A 15057-nucleotide genomic window follows, 5' to 3' on the forward strand; every position below is an offset into this window, starting at 1 on the left:
TGTGATAATACTCTTATTCTAAATCACCTTGTTCAGCTAAAATTGATTTAAAACTAAATGGTGTATAAATTTTACCACCACCAACAAAGAATTTAGACATACTTTCAACCCAATGTAAACGTAAAGAATGTAACATTGCAGAAGTACCTTCCATAATAACTAAAATAACAACAGTTAAAACAAACCACATACCAAATAAGAAAACAGTCATAATAACACCTGTAATACCAGTGGCACCAAATGCATTTTGAATAGTCATTGACCATAAAACTGTAGATAATTGAGCATGAGCTAATGATAAAGCCCATAATCTTAAATATGAAGCTGTATGAGAAACAGAATTTAAACAAAATTCAATTGTATGAATAACTTGATGAATCATAATATCACCAAAGTTATGTCCTTCTTCACCTTCTTCATCATCATCATCATGTTCCATAGCTTGTAATTCTTCTGGATTTCTTGGTAAATCTTGAACAGCTTCAGGATCTGCATTTAATTCTTGATATTTATGTTCTTGATCTATTTTATATTTAAAATATAATGGTTTTAATAATAATAACCATGGAACACAAATTAATGCAATAATTAATAAGAAAACTTGAACTTTTTCTTGATGTGGATATAAATATTCTTCAACTGTACCTGGTGATAAAAACATTGAAATTAACATATTTAATAAACCTGGTGCTGGTTTACCTAAAGAAATCCAATCAATTGACCATTTATAAACAATACAAATGGATAAATAACCGAAAATACTTTGCATGAATAATAAACCTGGAATAAAATTACCAATGATATCAATAACTGATTTGAAATGTAAATGATTAACTAATGAGAAGAAATATGAATAAGTCATATGAATAAAACCCATTAAAATTGATAATTTCATCTTGTATGAATTTGTAAATAATAAAGCATTTTCAGTTCCATGCCATGCTGGATCTAAACCAATTGGATAAACACTAGTTTGTTCTGCAAAAATAGTTTCACCTTCATGATGTTCTGGCCATTTCCAACCTGAATTAAATATAGTCATTGATTTAGAAAATAAATCATTATATAAAAACCCAGTGAAAATTGAAAACAAACCCATTAATAATAAAATATATCTACCAGTGAAAGCCATATCGAAAATTTCATCTCTCTTGATACGAGCAAATTGTTTTTCATGTGAAACTAAAAATAAAGCAGCTAATGATAAAATAAAACCATGACCCATATCACCAAACATAATGGCAAACATAAATGGGAAAGTAACAATTGTTGGTAAACCTGGATTAACTTCTTTATATTCAGCAATACCATAAGCATCAACAATACTTTGGAATGCAGCTGTGAATTTATTGGTCTTATGATAAGTTGGTGGAGTTTTAGTTGTTTGAAGAATGTTAACAACAGAACTAACATCTGTTGAAGTAGAGTCTAATGTTTCTTTTAATGAAGGTATTTCATTTGTTGGAACCCAACCTTCTGCAATTAAAACTTTTCTATTTGGATCATAATCAAATAAATTTAAAGTTTGATAAACAGATTTTTCTTTCAAGATAACTGCAGCCCAACTAGATAATTCTTGTGCAATAGCAATTAATTCCGTGTTTAATGTACGGTTTGTAGTTTCTAGAACTGTGTTTAAATCTTCAAGACTACCGTTAACTTCTAATAAAGATTCAGATCTTTTGTTTTCCTCGGTATCAACTTCATATAAATCTGCATCTAAACTTTCACTAATTTTTTTAATTCTTGAAATGATGTCATGACCATGAGAGAATACAATAAAGACACTCTTATTGATATATTGTTTTGATTTTGGGTCATAAATTGGGTCTTCAATTTGAACAGTTTCCAAAATTAAATTACCTCTCAATACTCTCCACAAGATTTTTTCTAAAATATTGGCCTTTTCAGTTGGAATAACACCAGTGACATAATTTTCACTAATAGCTGCATTTTGATTTTGTTGTTGTTGTTCAATATCATGATCATCAGTATCAATTAAATCAAAACTTTGCCTTTGAACATGTTCAGCTTCTTTATTGAAAAATTGATTAGCAGCTTTCAAGACATGTCTTGATTGAAGTAAATCCTTTTTACGAGTTTCTAAATTTTCAGATGCATCGACCAATTGACTTAATCTTTCTTCTAATAATTGAGCACTTTCAACTTTTTCATCAATATCACTTGGTTTAGCAGCTGGTGTAAATTCTTGATCTTCAATATAAGGAGCAGGTTTTAATGGAACACCACGATGGTTTAATTGTTCTTTAAAATAGTTATATTGTCTTTCAACGTTTGTTAATCTTCTGATTTCATTAACAAATGATCTTTGGAAAGTATTGACTTTAGAATTCAAGTCTCTAAATTGAATGGTATCAGCTTCACCTAATGCATAAACAGCTTCTCTACTAATTTCTGATGGGATATAAAGTTGCACCAAACTAACGTCCGCAGAACCTATAGTAAGAGTTTGTTAGTACACATTTTCAAAAACTATTCAACCGACATCAGTAGTGTTTAATATTGAGCATCATCATTCAATTCTCTTATCATTATATATTTTTGTAACCAAAAAAGTGCTCTAATAATAACAAGCAAGATGGTGCCATCAGATGGTTCGATACTCACGGAAAATGGCTTCTTCTGACATCCTTATCTAGCTAGCAATGGATTAATATAGCACCAGTAGCAAAATGATAAAATAACAAAGCAATTGAACTAGTTAAAAGCAAATGTTTAGCTGATTCTCTTACAATTTCTGAGCAGTTTCTCCCTTTTAATTTTGATTGGAATTCGAAAACCAGTGCAGCCAAAAATTAAAAACCACGATTTTCGCGAAAAAAACAAAACAGTTGTAAAACACATTCGCGAAGAAATTCATGGTGCACTGATAAAAATGGCAGACTTATTAATTTACCCGGATTCTGAGGTTAATAAGGTACCAATTTAATACGAGTGATTTTATTGTTTGTTCATTGCTTCAAGATCTTCTACTCAGGGTTATAGGTTATTATACATTCAGAGAACGATGGTAGAAGCTACAGAGTACCAGATCCCTCAAAGAAGGATCCTTACAAATGAAGATATGGAAAAATGGCAATCTAGTGCCACTCATGATGAAATTATTCAATTCACAACAGATTTAGCTGATTCAGTCAATGGTAAAGATAATGATGCTGAGTGTCACATTTCACAATCAACTCAAGGTGTATTAGATATATTGGAAGCTGTACATAATATTGTGAAGAATCATCCAGTGATACAGGATAAAAACACTACTCGTTTTGGTAAAGTTGAATTTAGAGATGTTTATGATGATATTAATGATAATTCAATCAAGATCATAAATCAGGATTTACCAGAACTTTCCAAGATAAAAGGTGCAACTGAAGAAGTCTCAATATATTTCAATGAATCATGGGGAAATAGAACTCGTATAGATTATGGTTCAGGTCATGAATTAAATTTCTTAGCATTTTTACTTACATTAAACAAGATTGGTTTATTCAATAAAGATGATTATTCAGCTATTGTACTTAAGATTTTCAAAAATTATATTTCATTAATGAGAGTTTTCCAAAAGGAATATTGGTTAGAACCTGCAGGTTCTCATGGTGTTTGGGGTCTTGATGATTATCACTTCTTACCTTTCTTATTTGGTGCAGCTCAATTATCAACTCATCAATATTTACGTCCAAAATCTATTCATAATAAAGAATTAGTTGAAGAATTACACAAGAAATATTTATACTTGGAATGTATTAATTTTATTAATTCTATTAAAACTGCATCATTAAGATGGCATTCACCAATGTTGGATGATATCAGTATTGTTAAAACTTGGAAAAAAGTATCTGAAGGTATGATAAAAATGTATAAAGCTGAAGTATTGGGGAAATTACCAATTATTCAACATTTCTTCTTTGGTTCAATATTGAAAGCTCCAGAAGGTTGCTCATCACCTTCATCATCAGATTCTCATCAACATGGTGATGGTTGTGATCATGATCATCAACAACATCAAGATAATGATTCAGATAAAGGATTGCCTTTACATCAACATACTTGGGGTGATTGTTGTGGGATTAAAATTCCAAGTGCATTTGCTGCTAGTGAATCAGAAAAGACCAAACCAATCCCATTTGATTAATATTTATGTTTTAACTTACAAAATAATTCAATTCATAGGTCATAAACTTCGTTAAATTATTTTTTTGAATACTTCTATATACAACATACCCCAAATCACCAACCAAATCTTAATTGAGCAGCTGTAAATACAGGTGGTTTCCAAATTAATAGTTCAGGATTAATTGAACGTCTCTTCTTTTTTTCAGTTTTTTCATATTGTTCAACAATTTGATCACTTAAATAAATAACATGTTGACCTTTAAAATATTTCAACATTGAAAGAGTTTGAGCTGTATGAAGAATATCTGTAGTTGTCATTGATGTCCTTGCACTAATTTCATCAATTGTAACATAATCACTATCATTTTCAATTAATAATTTAATAATTGTATCTGCCCAATAAGCTCTATATGATAATAAACCTAAATCTGATAATGGTTTTTCTGGTGAACCAACTTTACCTTCTTTTTTAGATAATTCATAAGAAAATTCAATTAATAATCTACCATAACCCATACGTTGATATTGAGGTAATGTTAAAATACAAGCTAAATTGTAACCTTCTGCTGATTCTTTTTCTTTAGAGAAATATCCAACTAAATGATGACCTTGTTCATCTCTTCTAGTCATACAATAAAACAAGAATGGATCAACATCATAATATAACGTTTTATGATCCAAAAATAATTTTGAAAATAAACAAACATTACGACACCAAGTTCTTTGTTTTCTTCCATCAATTTCAAAAAATGAAACATAATCATCTCTATAAATTTCATTTCCTGGTGGATGTCTTAATGTACATTTAGATCTAAATCTTTCAAATTGCTTCTTAGATCCAAAAAATTGTAGTGTAAAATCATCAATATAAATCACATCTTCCTCTGTAAGTTCAACTGGATATGGTGAGAAATACCATGGTTCGATTTCATGATTCCCCATAATGACTTTTGATAAATTACGAAATTTTGCAACTTCACCTGAATTTTGAGCCATAGATCCACTTGTTCTTAATTTTTCAATTTCATCTTCTCTTGAAATCTCTTCAGTCCTTATACCTTGAACATTCAAATTATCTAAATCCATAACATCATCACCTTGTGCAGCTGGAGTAGCTCCAGATGGAGTAGCAGATGTTTCTTTCCCATCTTTCTTCTTCTTCTTATTCTTACTTTGTGTTTGTTTCTTTGTTGATTTATTATCCTTTTTTGGTGCTTCAGGTTTAGGGAAAGTAACAGGACGCGTGAAGTCTATTCTATCGAGCTCTATCCATTCATCTAAACGCTTATTGAACTCAACGTAATGCACATAAAACACTTTTCTTCCCTTCTTCACATGGATCGATAACAATTCTGCCAATCTATGTTCACCTTCCTTTTCAGCATAAACTTTACAACCAAGTACTAATTCTTCAGCTGTGCAAATTTTGACTTCCCCTTGTTGTTCAGCCGGTGTTTCTTCCTTGTCAGCTGTAGTCGTGGATCCCATTTTCCTTGTATTTGTTGTTGAACTCCTCTCTTTCAAATGTCTTTACTAATTCGTTTCTGCCTAATTTATTTGTTTTTGTTTCCATCACCAAAGAAAAAAATATAAAGATCTAGTATACATCCGAACACCACGTTTAAAAGTGTATAAACTCTTACAATATAAAGAAACTACAAATTTAATTTCACAAAAGTTTAAAGTCATCTCTGTTCATTAATATCTCTGTCTATAATTCTCTGGATCGAATGGGATTCCTGGATGTGTTTCAGGTGTTGCATCTGGATCTTCTCTCCATATCTTTATACTCTTATCAGCTTCACCTGTGATCAAACGCATACCTGTTTTATCAAAAGTGCTTGTATATATACCAGCTTCTGAATCTAAAGAGCCAGGCATTTTGGTAGTTTGGAATTCTTGAAATTTATGACCTGATTTCCAATCATAGAACCCTAATGTACCATTATCACCACCACTAAATAAAACATTGTCTTGATTAATTGATAGTGTATTGACAATAGCTTCACGACGTGGCACAAAATTTTGCATGAATGAACCTTCTGGGAATTTCCATTGTTTAATATCATCTGGTGACCCTGTAGCAAAACTATATTCTTCAGGGTGTAATGCTAAAGCTCTAATAGACTTCTTATGATGAGTTAAGACTGTTTGTGTTTTCCCTGCTGCTAAATCCCATAGTCTGATAGTTTTATCTGTAGATGTACTCACTATTTGAGGATCTGTAGCTTGACATTTAATATTTGTGATTGGTTGTTTATGCCCAGTCAATGTGAAAATTCCTGTACTTGTTCTCATATCCCAAACTCTAACTGTGGAATCTCTACTACCAGTAACTAAAACATCAAGTGTTGGATGAACATCGAGGGAATAAACACCAGATAAATGGCCATAATAATCTCTAATGACTTTATTTCTTTCTAAATCCCAGCATTTGACAGTTTTATCTTCACCACATGAAAACATATAAGGATGACGATCTGAGATTGCAATATCTCTCACTGCCATAACATGACCAGTTAATGTGATTTTCAATTGACCTGATGCAAGATCCCATACTTTAATCGTATTATCATTTGAACCTGAGGCAAACCATTTATTTTCAGGTTCCATCGCCAATGTACGGACCCAACCTTTGTGACCACCGATCACTCTCATTAATTTCCAAGGAGCATGCCATTCAGGTTTATCAGGTACATAGAATTGTTGTTGTTGTCGTTGTACTAAAGCTCTTGAAGCATTGTGTTCTATACTTGGATCATGAATCACTAATTGGTTTGCATTTGACGCATTAGCAACAGACTCTATTGTTGGTTTTTCTTCCCTTATCACCAGTTCATCATTAGCTTCCTCGGTTTCTGCTTCATCTTCTAATTTCACACTTGGTTTCTTATTTCTTGAGTTATTGATTTTATCCTGTAGGTATTTGGGTAGTTCTTTCGAATCTTTGTATTCCTTGTTGAAGCGTGTCTGTACATAATCACTCTCTCTAATTTCTGTTAGTAGCTAATCTTTGGGAACACTGACTCTAAATTCATACATACTCGTTGTTGTTGAATAATTTTGTTTCTGTATCTTGGAAGAGAGCCGATGTTCTATCACGCAGTATATTCACAGCAGTCTAAAGTGAAAAAGTCAGTAAAAAACTCGGGAAAAGTGGTAATATGACAACAAACATACCTGTGGGTCACCTGTAAAAGCCATTTTGAGCCAGTTAGCAACTAATTTAATGAGATATTTCGATGTTTACCTTTTAGCATAGTTCAAAAACATTATACTCTTCATGTTTTTTTCAAAGTGTTTAAAGATTTCCGAAGGGCTACAAACCAGCCTGAAAATTTAATTTCTACCTCATCGCTTTCTTTAAATTTAACGCATAACAAATTCAGATCCCTTATATTGTTCATAGTATACAGTTCTATTCAAGATGTCTGATAATAAGAGAGCTGCTGAAAGTGATTCTGTTCAACAAGACTCCAAAAAACCAAAGTTGGAAGATACCCCAAAAATTGGATCAAAAGGTATCGTGGAGACAGATGTTGGTATTACACATTATTTATCACAAGATTTAGCTGGGTTCACTGGTACTTTAAAGCAAAGATACACTGATTTCTTGGTCAATGAAATCGATTTAGAAGATAATGTCGTTCATTTCACTGATGAAGGTTTCCCAGATAAAAAGCAACGTCGTCGTGAAAGAAAGGAATCTGAAAGAGAATCTGGTGAAACACAAGGTGAAAATTCTACTCCAAAAGAAGAAGTTAAACCAGAGGAAAAAGTTGAAGAAAAACCACAAGAATTTCAATTAGATCCAGCGAAAAGAATTCAGTTGTTAGAAATTTTCGGTGAAGCTGAATTAACTCAAATTGAAGCTATACTAAAGTCTGATTCAACTTTCGAATCATCTAAAGTATTTGATGACAAAAAATCTCGTGGTCAAATTCATCAACTTTTCAGAGAAGCTTTCCAAGGTAAATTTGAAACCAAAACAACACCAAAGAATACTTTCCAATTCTCATTATCAAACGCAAAGACTAGATCATTTAATAAACCAAAACAACAAATTGACACAAGAGATGAAAATGGTGTTGAAAACTATGGTTTAGGTCCATTAAAAGAATTCTTACATTTCAAATTATTTAAAGAAAATAAAGATACAATGGAAGCTGCTAATTTATTAGCAAAATTCTTAAGATTACCTCCAAAACAAATAAGGTATGCAGGTACAAAAGATCGTCGTGGTGTTACTGTTCAAAAAGTTTGTATCCCAAAGATGAGAGTTGAACGTGTCAATGCATTGAACAGAACTCTTCGTGGGTTAAAATTAGGCTCTTTCTCATATGAAGATAAGGGATTGAATCTTGGTGATTTACATGGTAATGAATTTTTAATCACTTTAAGAGATGTTCAAGGTCTTGATTCAACTCAATCAATTGAAGATATTGCAGCTAAATCATTCACTTCTTTGAAAGAAAAAGGTTTTATTAATTATTATGGTATGCAAAGATTTGGTACTTTTTCTGTTTCAACTCATACAATTGGTAAAGAAATCTTATTAGGTAATTGGAAAAATGTTGTTGATTTAATTTTATCAGATCAAGAATTTGCCTTACCAGAATCTAGAGCTTCAAGAAAGATTTGGAGTGAAACAAGGGATGCTGTCAAAGCTCAAGATAATATGCCTAGAAAATGTGTTGCAGAATCAACAATTTTAAGATTTTTATCAAATGAAAAAAAAGGTGAAGATGGTGATTATAGAGAACATTCGTATTTCCATGCAATTATGAAAATCCCAAGAAATTTAAGAATTATGTATGGTCATGCTTATCAAAGTTATATCTGGAATACTATTGCAAGTTTACGTAATGAAAAACATGGTTTAAAAGTTTTACCTGGTGATTTAGTTCTTGTTGAATCTGAAGAAGGTTCATCAAATGAAAATGAAGATCAAGATGATGTTGACGATTTTGAAGAAGATGTCAAAAGTGGTAAATTCAAAAGAGCAAGACATGTTACTGAAGAAGAAGCACAATCTGGTAAATTTTCAATCTACGATATTGTTTTACCAACACCAGGTTTTGATATTAATTATCCAAATATTCCAGATATTAAAGAAGCTTATAAAACAATTATGTCAAAAGATGGGTTAGATCCAGAAGATATGACTAGAAAGGTTAAAGAATTTTCATTTGCAGGTTCTTATCGTAATATAATTGGTAAAGTTAAAGGCCTTGAATATCACGTTAGACATTATGAAGAACCAACTCAACAATTGATTTATACAGATTTAGAATTATTACATTTGAAAGCAAAAGAAGAAAATAAAGATATTGAACAAATTATCCCTGAAAAAGGTGGTTCAAAAACTGCAATCATTTTGAAATTTCAATTAGATGTTTCTGCATATGCAACTATGGCTTTAAGAGAAGTTATGAAAGCTGATACAAGTCGTCGTAGCGAAATGTGTGATGTTAAAGTTTAAATAGTATAAAATATAAAATAATGTACAATAGTTGTCTCAAAATAAATGTATACTACAATTAACATATCATAAAATTATCTTTAAATTCATAATAAATCATATGTAAATGCCCAAAAACCTTAAAATGTGAAAATAAAACCATAAATAAAACGTAATAAGAAACTATTGAAAAAAATAAGAAGCAAACAGCAAAATGTACTTCAAATGCGAATGATTCGTTGGTGACAGGTTTGTAATATATATACAAGAAGATTATCAACTCAACCTCTCATTTTGAGAAATGAGATTGAGATGATATTGATTAAATTGGAGAAGGAACTGGTTTTCATAACGACATAAAAGTTTTAAAGTATTGGGACGCTCTTATTTTTTTGATGCTATGAAGTGATTTAATAATCATCTGGGTTATTGTTATAATCAAAATCATAAGATGGTCTAATTCTACCTCTTGTCTTTCTATTTTTAACTCTTCTACTAGCTTTGCCCTTTTTAAGACTTCTTGAAGCATTTGATTTCTTTGATGGAGTAGAATTTTCCATATTATCAATGAATCCTGTTAACTCTTCTTCAGTTTGTTTTATTTTATCTTGTGGTGATGATGGTGGAGTAAATGGTTTTAATTTATAAGCAGAATCATATGGTACATTATTCCATTCTGATAATTTATCTGAACCAACAGCAGTTGTATTCCAGAAATGTTGTGGTTTGAAAAAATTATCTAAAGCTGAAAGTTCATCGGTATGACGATGGAATAACAGAAGAGGTCTATGACCATTCATTAACTTATCATAAGCAATTTCATGATATGTAAAGTATTTTGTACTTGGAACTTTAGGAATTGCTGAATAATCCTTCTTTACTTTTTTAAGTTTTTTTGGTGTACTATTTTGTGAACTTGATTGTTTTTGTTGTTTCATTAGGTTTTGGTTACTTAGAGCATTATACTTGTCTAACTGTTTTTGTTTAGCGACTTTAGCAGCAACTTCAGCTTTGGTCTTTTCATCTGATGATGCTGTCTTGTTTGATTGGTATCTAACAGTGGCAATCTGGAGAGTATTATGTCTCTTCAAGAACCCAGCAGAAGATCTCTTTGTGAGCTGTGAGAGCATCTTAAATTGAGGAAGTTTCATTATCAGCGTATAGCCTAGTAGTTATTGAGTTTGAACAGTTGTGACGTGTGTTGTTGGTTATCAAAAGATACTTCAAAGGGTTGAAATCGAGATTTAATATTGTTTATGACCAAAATTTGAATCTCCGGTTTCGCGAAGCGCGATTTATTCTGTCATCACGCCATTGCGGGTAATGCGTGAGCTTATTATAATAATTATAATTTATTATAATTATAATTATAATTATATATTATTATTATCATTTAATGCTACGATTGGTTGGTATTCATATAATTAAACATATATTAATTCAGTATTGTCCTATGTGGTTACAGACATGTATCTGTTATGCATTGGTGCCATCCCTCTGTAATGACTTAATCTATCATTTGGAGTTCTGTTTGGTAATGTAGATGATCTTTTAACATTTCTTAGTTGTGCTTGAATAAAATTATAAGATTCTCTAGTTAATTGTAATGGTGGTGAACTTATTGGATCACTGTAAGTTGAGAAATAATTTGTGCTTGTTTCTGACATGACTTCGGATCCCGAAATTGAAACTGAAGCATCACTAAATTCACTACCTGAGACAGATGTTAATGATTCATTATCAGCATCATCAAAATCACTTATACTTTCACGAGCACTATCGTTATCACTATTAAGACCAAACACATTCTCAGCATATTCTTGTGCAGCATCTGGTTCTGGAATTTGAGCAATGTTATGGATTTCTAATTTAGATTCAATTCTTGCAGCAATTGTTCTTCTTAAATAAGTTCTCCATAAATCACGAATATTATCTTCTTCTTCTTTAGCTTGATAATAATCTTCTTCAAAAAATTCATCTTCATCATCATCTTCATCATATACTACCCCAGTGATGTGTGGACTTGTAACATCTTCAGTTGAAGCTAATTGATGATATGGATGACTTGACTTGGTTTCAGGTTGTAATAAATATGGTTGAACTTTTGGTTTTTCTTGTAAAAGTTCTGTCCCTGTTGGAGTTGAAAAACTTCTGTTCAGTGTATGGCTTGATCTTTTATCAGATTCAATGTGTGCCTTGAGCATTGGTGATGAAGCAACACGGTGTGGTGGTAATGGAGGTGGAGTTCTCTTAAATGAGAATTCTGAGTTAGAAGAAACAATTCTATCTGTAATTTTTGATCCATTTGAAATAACTCTATCGGTTGATGGTGGTGGTGGCTCAACAAATGATCCAACAGTGAAGTTTCTTTCTGGAACATACCAGTTATTGATTTCTCTTTTCAATTCAGAAATACTTTTGGCTCTTTCTCTTTCTAATGGCATTGAGATTCTTTTCTTTCTCATTGTCATTGAACGTTTGTTGAATTTTTTACCTTTAGTATTGAATGCTTTTCTAACTGCAATCTTTCTCCATGATTTCAATTTATTTTTGATGTTGATACCCATTTGTTTCAATCTTGTTAACCAACCAATCTTGTATTTAACAGCTTTAGATCTTTTCAATGATGCTTTACGATATAATGATGAATTGGTTCTTTTCAATGAGTTGGTTCTTCTAACAGAATTTTTTCTTCTTAAAGATTCCCCACGAGAAAAGGTTGAAAGGGATAATGAAGGTGGTGATCTTACAAGTCTTTCTTCCGATAAATTGTTTGTGATTTGGTATGAGGTATTGTCTTGAGTTGGAATTGAAAATTGGAAATCATTATTTGAGCTTGCATTAGTTGTATAATTTGAAGTAATAGCTGAACTTATATTTGATGGTTGTTTTGTGTGATTTGGGATATAATTACCAGCAGCTAAATATTGAGTATGATCTGGAACACCATCTTCAGGAATTGTACCAGTTGCACCTAATCCACTAAATTCTTGAGTTTGAGCAGGGTCTAAGGTTGGACGTTGGTCATGTTTGTAAATTTCTTGATCAAATCCTTCATCTAACCTTTCAGAAGAAGGTTTAGGATAAATTTGTTCATATTTATAGTATGGTTCAATCTTTGGACCGGTAAGTTCAACTTCTTCATCTTTTGAGATGTTTTGAGCTTGAAAATCCTCATCACTTGGGAATTTGAAATTCATTTGAGGACCTTCATAAGTATCAGCCCTTCTGTGTGTCTTAGCAGTAGCAGTATTAGACATGGCGAAATAACGAGTGAATGTATTATACCTTGTTGTTATACTTGATGGTGTAAACTTTCTTGAAAGAAACTAAAAAACGTTAGGAAATGGAACCAGATCAAGATATATATAAGATCAATTCATCCTGCAAGCCTTTCATTAACCTCATCATTCATGTCAGCCACCAAAAATGGAAACTGATCTGATCTTCTGACTATCTCCCCGATCTTTTTCATGGCTAGCAGACGTTTAATTAACATTTCATGTATGACTTAAATTTAGAGATGGCTGGCGGCTGGCTAATTATATTAATGATTTCCGAGGACTCAAATTACCCCCATGTGATATTCACGTGATATAATAACAAGTTCCGGGCGCATCGGTTGGGGGACGTCAAAAATGACATTTTATGAAAATATAGAAACAATAATTAGATAGCATTTGATGCACTTTTATAAGGCATATTTGGCAATAAAAGGAAGCTAGAGATCATTTGATTTCCTTTATCAGTTTTTCAATTAAGATATACTACATCTCTTGCGGCTTTTAGGAAGATCAAGGTGGCTGTTTTCTTGTCAAAATGGGGGCAGTTATTAGTAGAGATATACCAGACATACCTAATGATCCAACTCAATCAAAAGTAGATCAATCCCCTTTAAATTCAAATGAAGATAATGTGATAAATGATGCTTCCAATGGTAATCTCCAGGAAATTGAATATGCTGAGATACGGAATAATCAAAGCTTTACGGAAGATAATGACGCACCAGAAGAAACACCCTATGTAAAGGAGTCAGCGCCATTCAACAATCAACAATATGATGTTCATACAAACGGTGAATACTATGATAATAATACACAATACTATTATGATGAGAACGGAAATGCCATCTATTACGATCAAAATTATTATACAGCTGACCCAAATGCCTATGGTACTACTGATCAAGTAATGGAAGGTTATGAAGTTCCTAATAATCAAGATGCTTGGTATGGAGAAAATCAAAATAATTATGGAGTTTTGGAAGGTGAATATCATGATCCTACAAATGACAATCTTGGTACTGAAGAGCAAATAGAAAACACCGATCATACTGGTGGTGAAGCATTAGAGAATCAAGACTATGACAATAATGAAGATTATAATGAAGATTATGCCGATGATGAAAATGAAGGAGAAATAGATAAAGATTATGATGAAGCTTATAATGAAGGATATGAAGAGGGTTACAAAGTAGGATATCAAGAAGGATATGAACAAACTTATAATTGGTATCAAGCAGAGTATGAGAAATTCAACAGTGAAAACAAGTATCATTTGACATATGATAGACTACCCAAAGATACTAAGAAATTTTGGAAGCAACGTTATAGTCTTTTTAAAAAGTTTGATCAAGGTGTATTTATGACTTCTGAACTATGGTATTCAGTTACACCTGAAGATGTTGCATTATTTGTTGCCAAATTTATTAAAGCTTGTAATCCAGACTTGAAAACTATAGCAGATGTATGTTGTGGAGGTGGTGGTAATTCAATTCAATTTGCTAGAAAATTCGAAAAAGTTATTGCCCTTGATATAAATGATGATAATTTATATTGTACAAAGAAAAATTGTGAAATTTATGGGGTAGGAGATAAAGTTGAATGTGTACAAGCAGATTGGATAAAGATGATTGATACTGAATATTATCAATACTTGAAAGATGAAGTAGATTTGGTATTCTGCTCTCCACCATGGGGTGGACCTGCATATAAAGGTAAAGATTTTTTCGATCTAGATTTATTATTACCCTTACCAATCAAAGAATTATTAATCTCATTCAAAGAAATTTCATCAAATATAGTTTTATTTTTACCTAGAAACTCAAATCTAGAAAGACTTTCAGAAGTTACAAGAGAAGTGTTTGGTGAAGAAGCAAAATGTCGTGTTTTGTATACTTATTGTGGTGGGTTCATTAAAGGTATTACTGCATTTTGGGGTGATAAATTCATGCCAGAAAATTATTATACACATCCTGACTATAATGCAACAAATCTTACAGCCAATGATCAATCTGCTGAATTTAATAATTTAAATAACAATTCACAATTTAAAGAAGCAGAGCAATTTCAGACTAAGAAAGATACTACTAATGAATATAAAGCTAGGTCTAATAGACAGACCACACCTAAAGTTCCAGAAAAGAAGGATGAAGTCATGGAATTGGACTACTAGGCTACTTATAA

General features: G+C 31.7%; 8 protein-coding genes across 8 annotated transcripts; 3 read left to right on the forward strand and 5 right to left on the reverse strand.

Annotated features, from left to right (window-relative positions):
* Positions 1-13: 13 nt before the first annotated feature.
* On the reverse strand, positions 14-2650 carry VPH1 (H(+)-transporting V0 sector ATPase subunit a; the record flags this gene model as incomplete). Its single annotated transcript, XM_011279253.1, has 2 exons — positions 14-2457; positions 2629-2650. 2 exons carry the CDS (start codon positions 2648-2650, stop codon positions 14-16), a joined length of 2466 nt encoding a protein of 821 aa, XP_011277555.1.
* Positions 2651-3028: 378 nt separating this feature from the next.
* On the forward strand, positions 3029-4150 carry RRD2 (peptidylprolyl isomerase RRD2; the record flags this gene model as incomplete). The annotated part of the gene is made up of 1 exon (XM_011279254.1): positions 3029-4150. The coding sequence occupies one exon, from the start codon at positions 3029-3031 to the stop codon at positions 4148-4150; it is 1122 nt and encodes a 373-aa protein (XP_011277556.1).
* Positions 4151-4245: 95 nt separating this feature from the next.
* On the reverse strand, positions 4246-5619 carry ESA1 (NuA4 histone acetyltransferase complex catalytic subunit ESA1; the record flags this gene model as incomplete). The annotated part of the gene is made up of 1 exon (XM_011279255.1): positions 4246-5619. One exon carries the CDS (start codon positions 5617-5619, stop codon positions 4246-4248), a length of 1374 nt encoding a protein of 457 aa, XP_011277557.1.
* Positions 5620-5829: 210 nt separating this feature from the next.
* PRP46 (mRNA splicing protein PRP46) lies at positions 5830-7335 on the reverse strand (the record flags this gene model as incomplete). Its single annotated transcript, XM_011279256.1, has 2 exons — positions 5830-7101; positions 7312-7335. The coding sequence occupies 2 exons, from the start codon at positions 7333-7335 to the stop codon at positions 5830-5832; spliced, it is 1296 nt and encodes a 431-aa protein (XP_011277558.1).
* A 223-nt stretch (positions 7336-7558) lies between these two features.
* Positions 7559-9613, forward strand: PUS7 (pseudouridine synthase PUS7; the record flags this gene model as incomplete). Its single annotated transcript, XM_011279257.1, has 1 exon — positions 7559-9613. One exon carries the CDS (start codon positions 7559-7561, stop codon positions 9611-9613), a length of 2055 nt encoding a protein of 684 aa, XP_011277559.1.
* A 389-nt stretch (positions 9614-10002) lies between these two features.
* Positions 10003-10743, reverse strand: PET20 (Pet20p; the record flags this gene model as incomplete). Its single annotated transcript, XM_011279258.1, has 1 exon — positions 10003-10743. The coding sequence occupies one exon, from the start codon at positions 10741-10743 to the stop codon at positions 10003-10005; it is 741 nt and encodes a 246-aa protein (XP_011277560.1).
* Positions 10744-11043: 300 nt separating this feature from the next.
* Positions 11044-12852, reverse strand: AIM44 (Aim44p; the record flags this gene model as incomplete). Its single annotated transcript, XM_011279259.1, has 1 exon — positions 11044-12852. The coding sequence occupies one exon, from the start codon at positions 12850-12852 to the stop codon at positions 11044-11046; it is 1809 nt and encodes a 602-aa protein (XP_011277561.1).
* Positions 12853-13411: 559 nt separating this feature from the next.
* Positions 13412-15046, forward strand: TGS1 (RNA methyltransferase; the record flags this gene model as incomplete). Its single annotated transcript, XM_011279260.1, has 1 exon — positions 13412-15046. The coding sequence occupies one exon, from the start codon at positions 13412-13414 to the stop codon at positions 15044-15046; it is 1635 nt and encodes a 544-aa protein (XP_011277562.1).
* Between the last annotated feature and the right edge of the window lie 11 nt (positions 15047-15057).

This window comes from Wickerhamomyces ciferrii, contig 00001, assembly GCF_000313485.1.
Source record: "Wickerhamomyces ciferrii WGS project CAIF00000000 data, strain NRRL Y-1031 F-60-10, contig 00001, whole genome shotgun sequence".
Taxonomy (NCBI): domain Eukaryota; kingdom Fungi; phylum Ascomycota; class Saccharomycetes; order Phaffomycetales; family Wickerhamomycetaceae; genus Hansenula; species Hansenula ciferrii.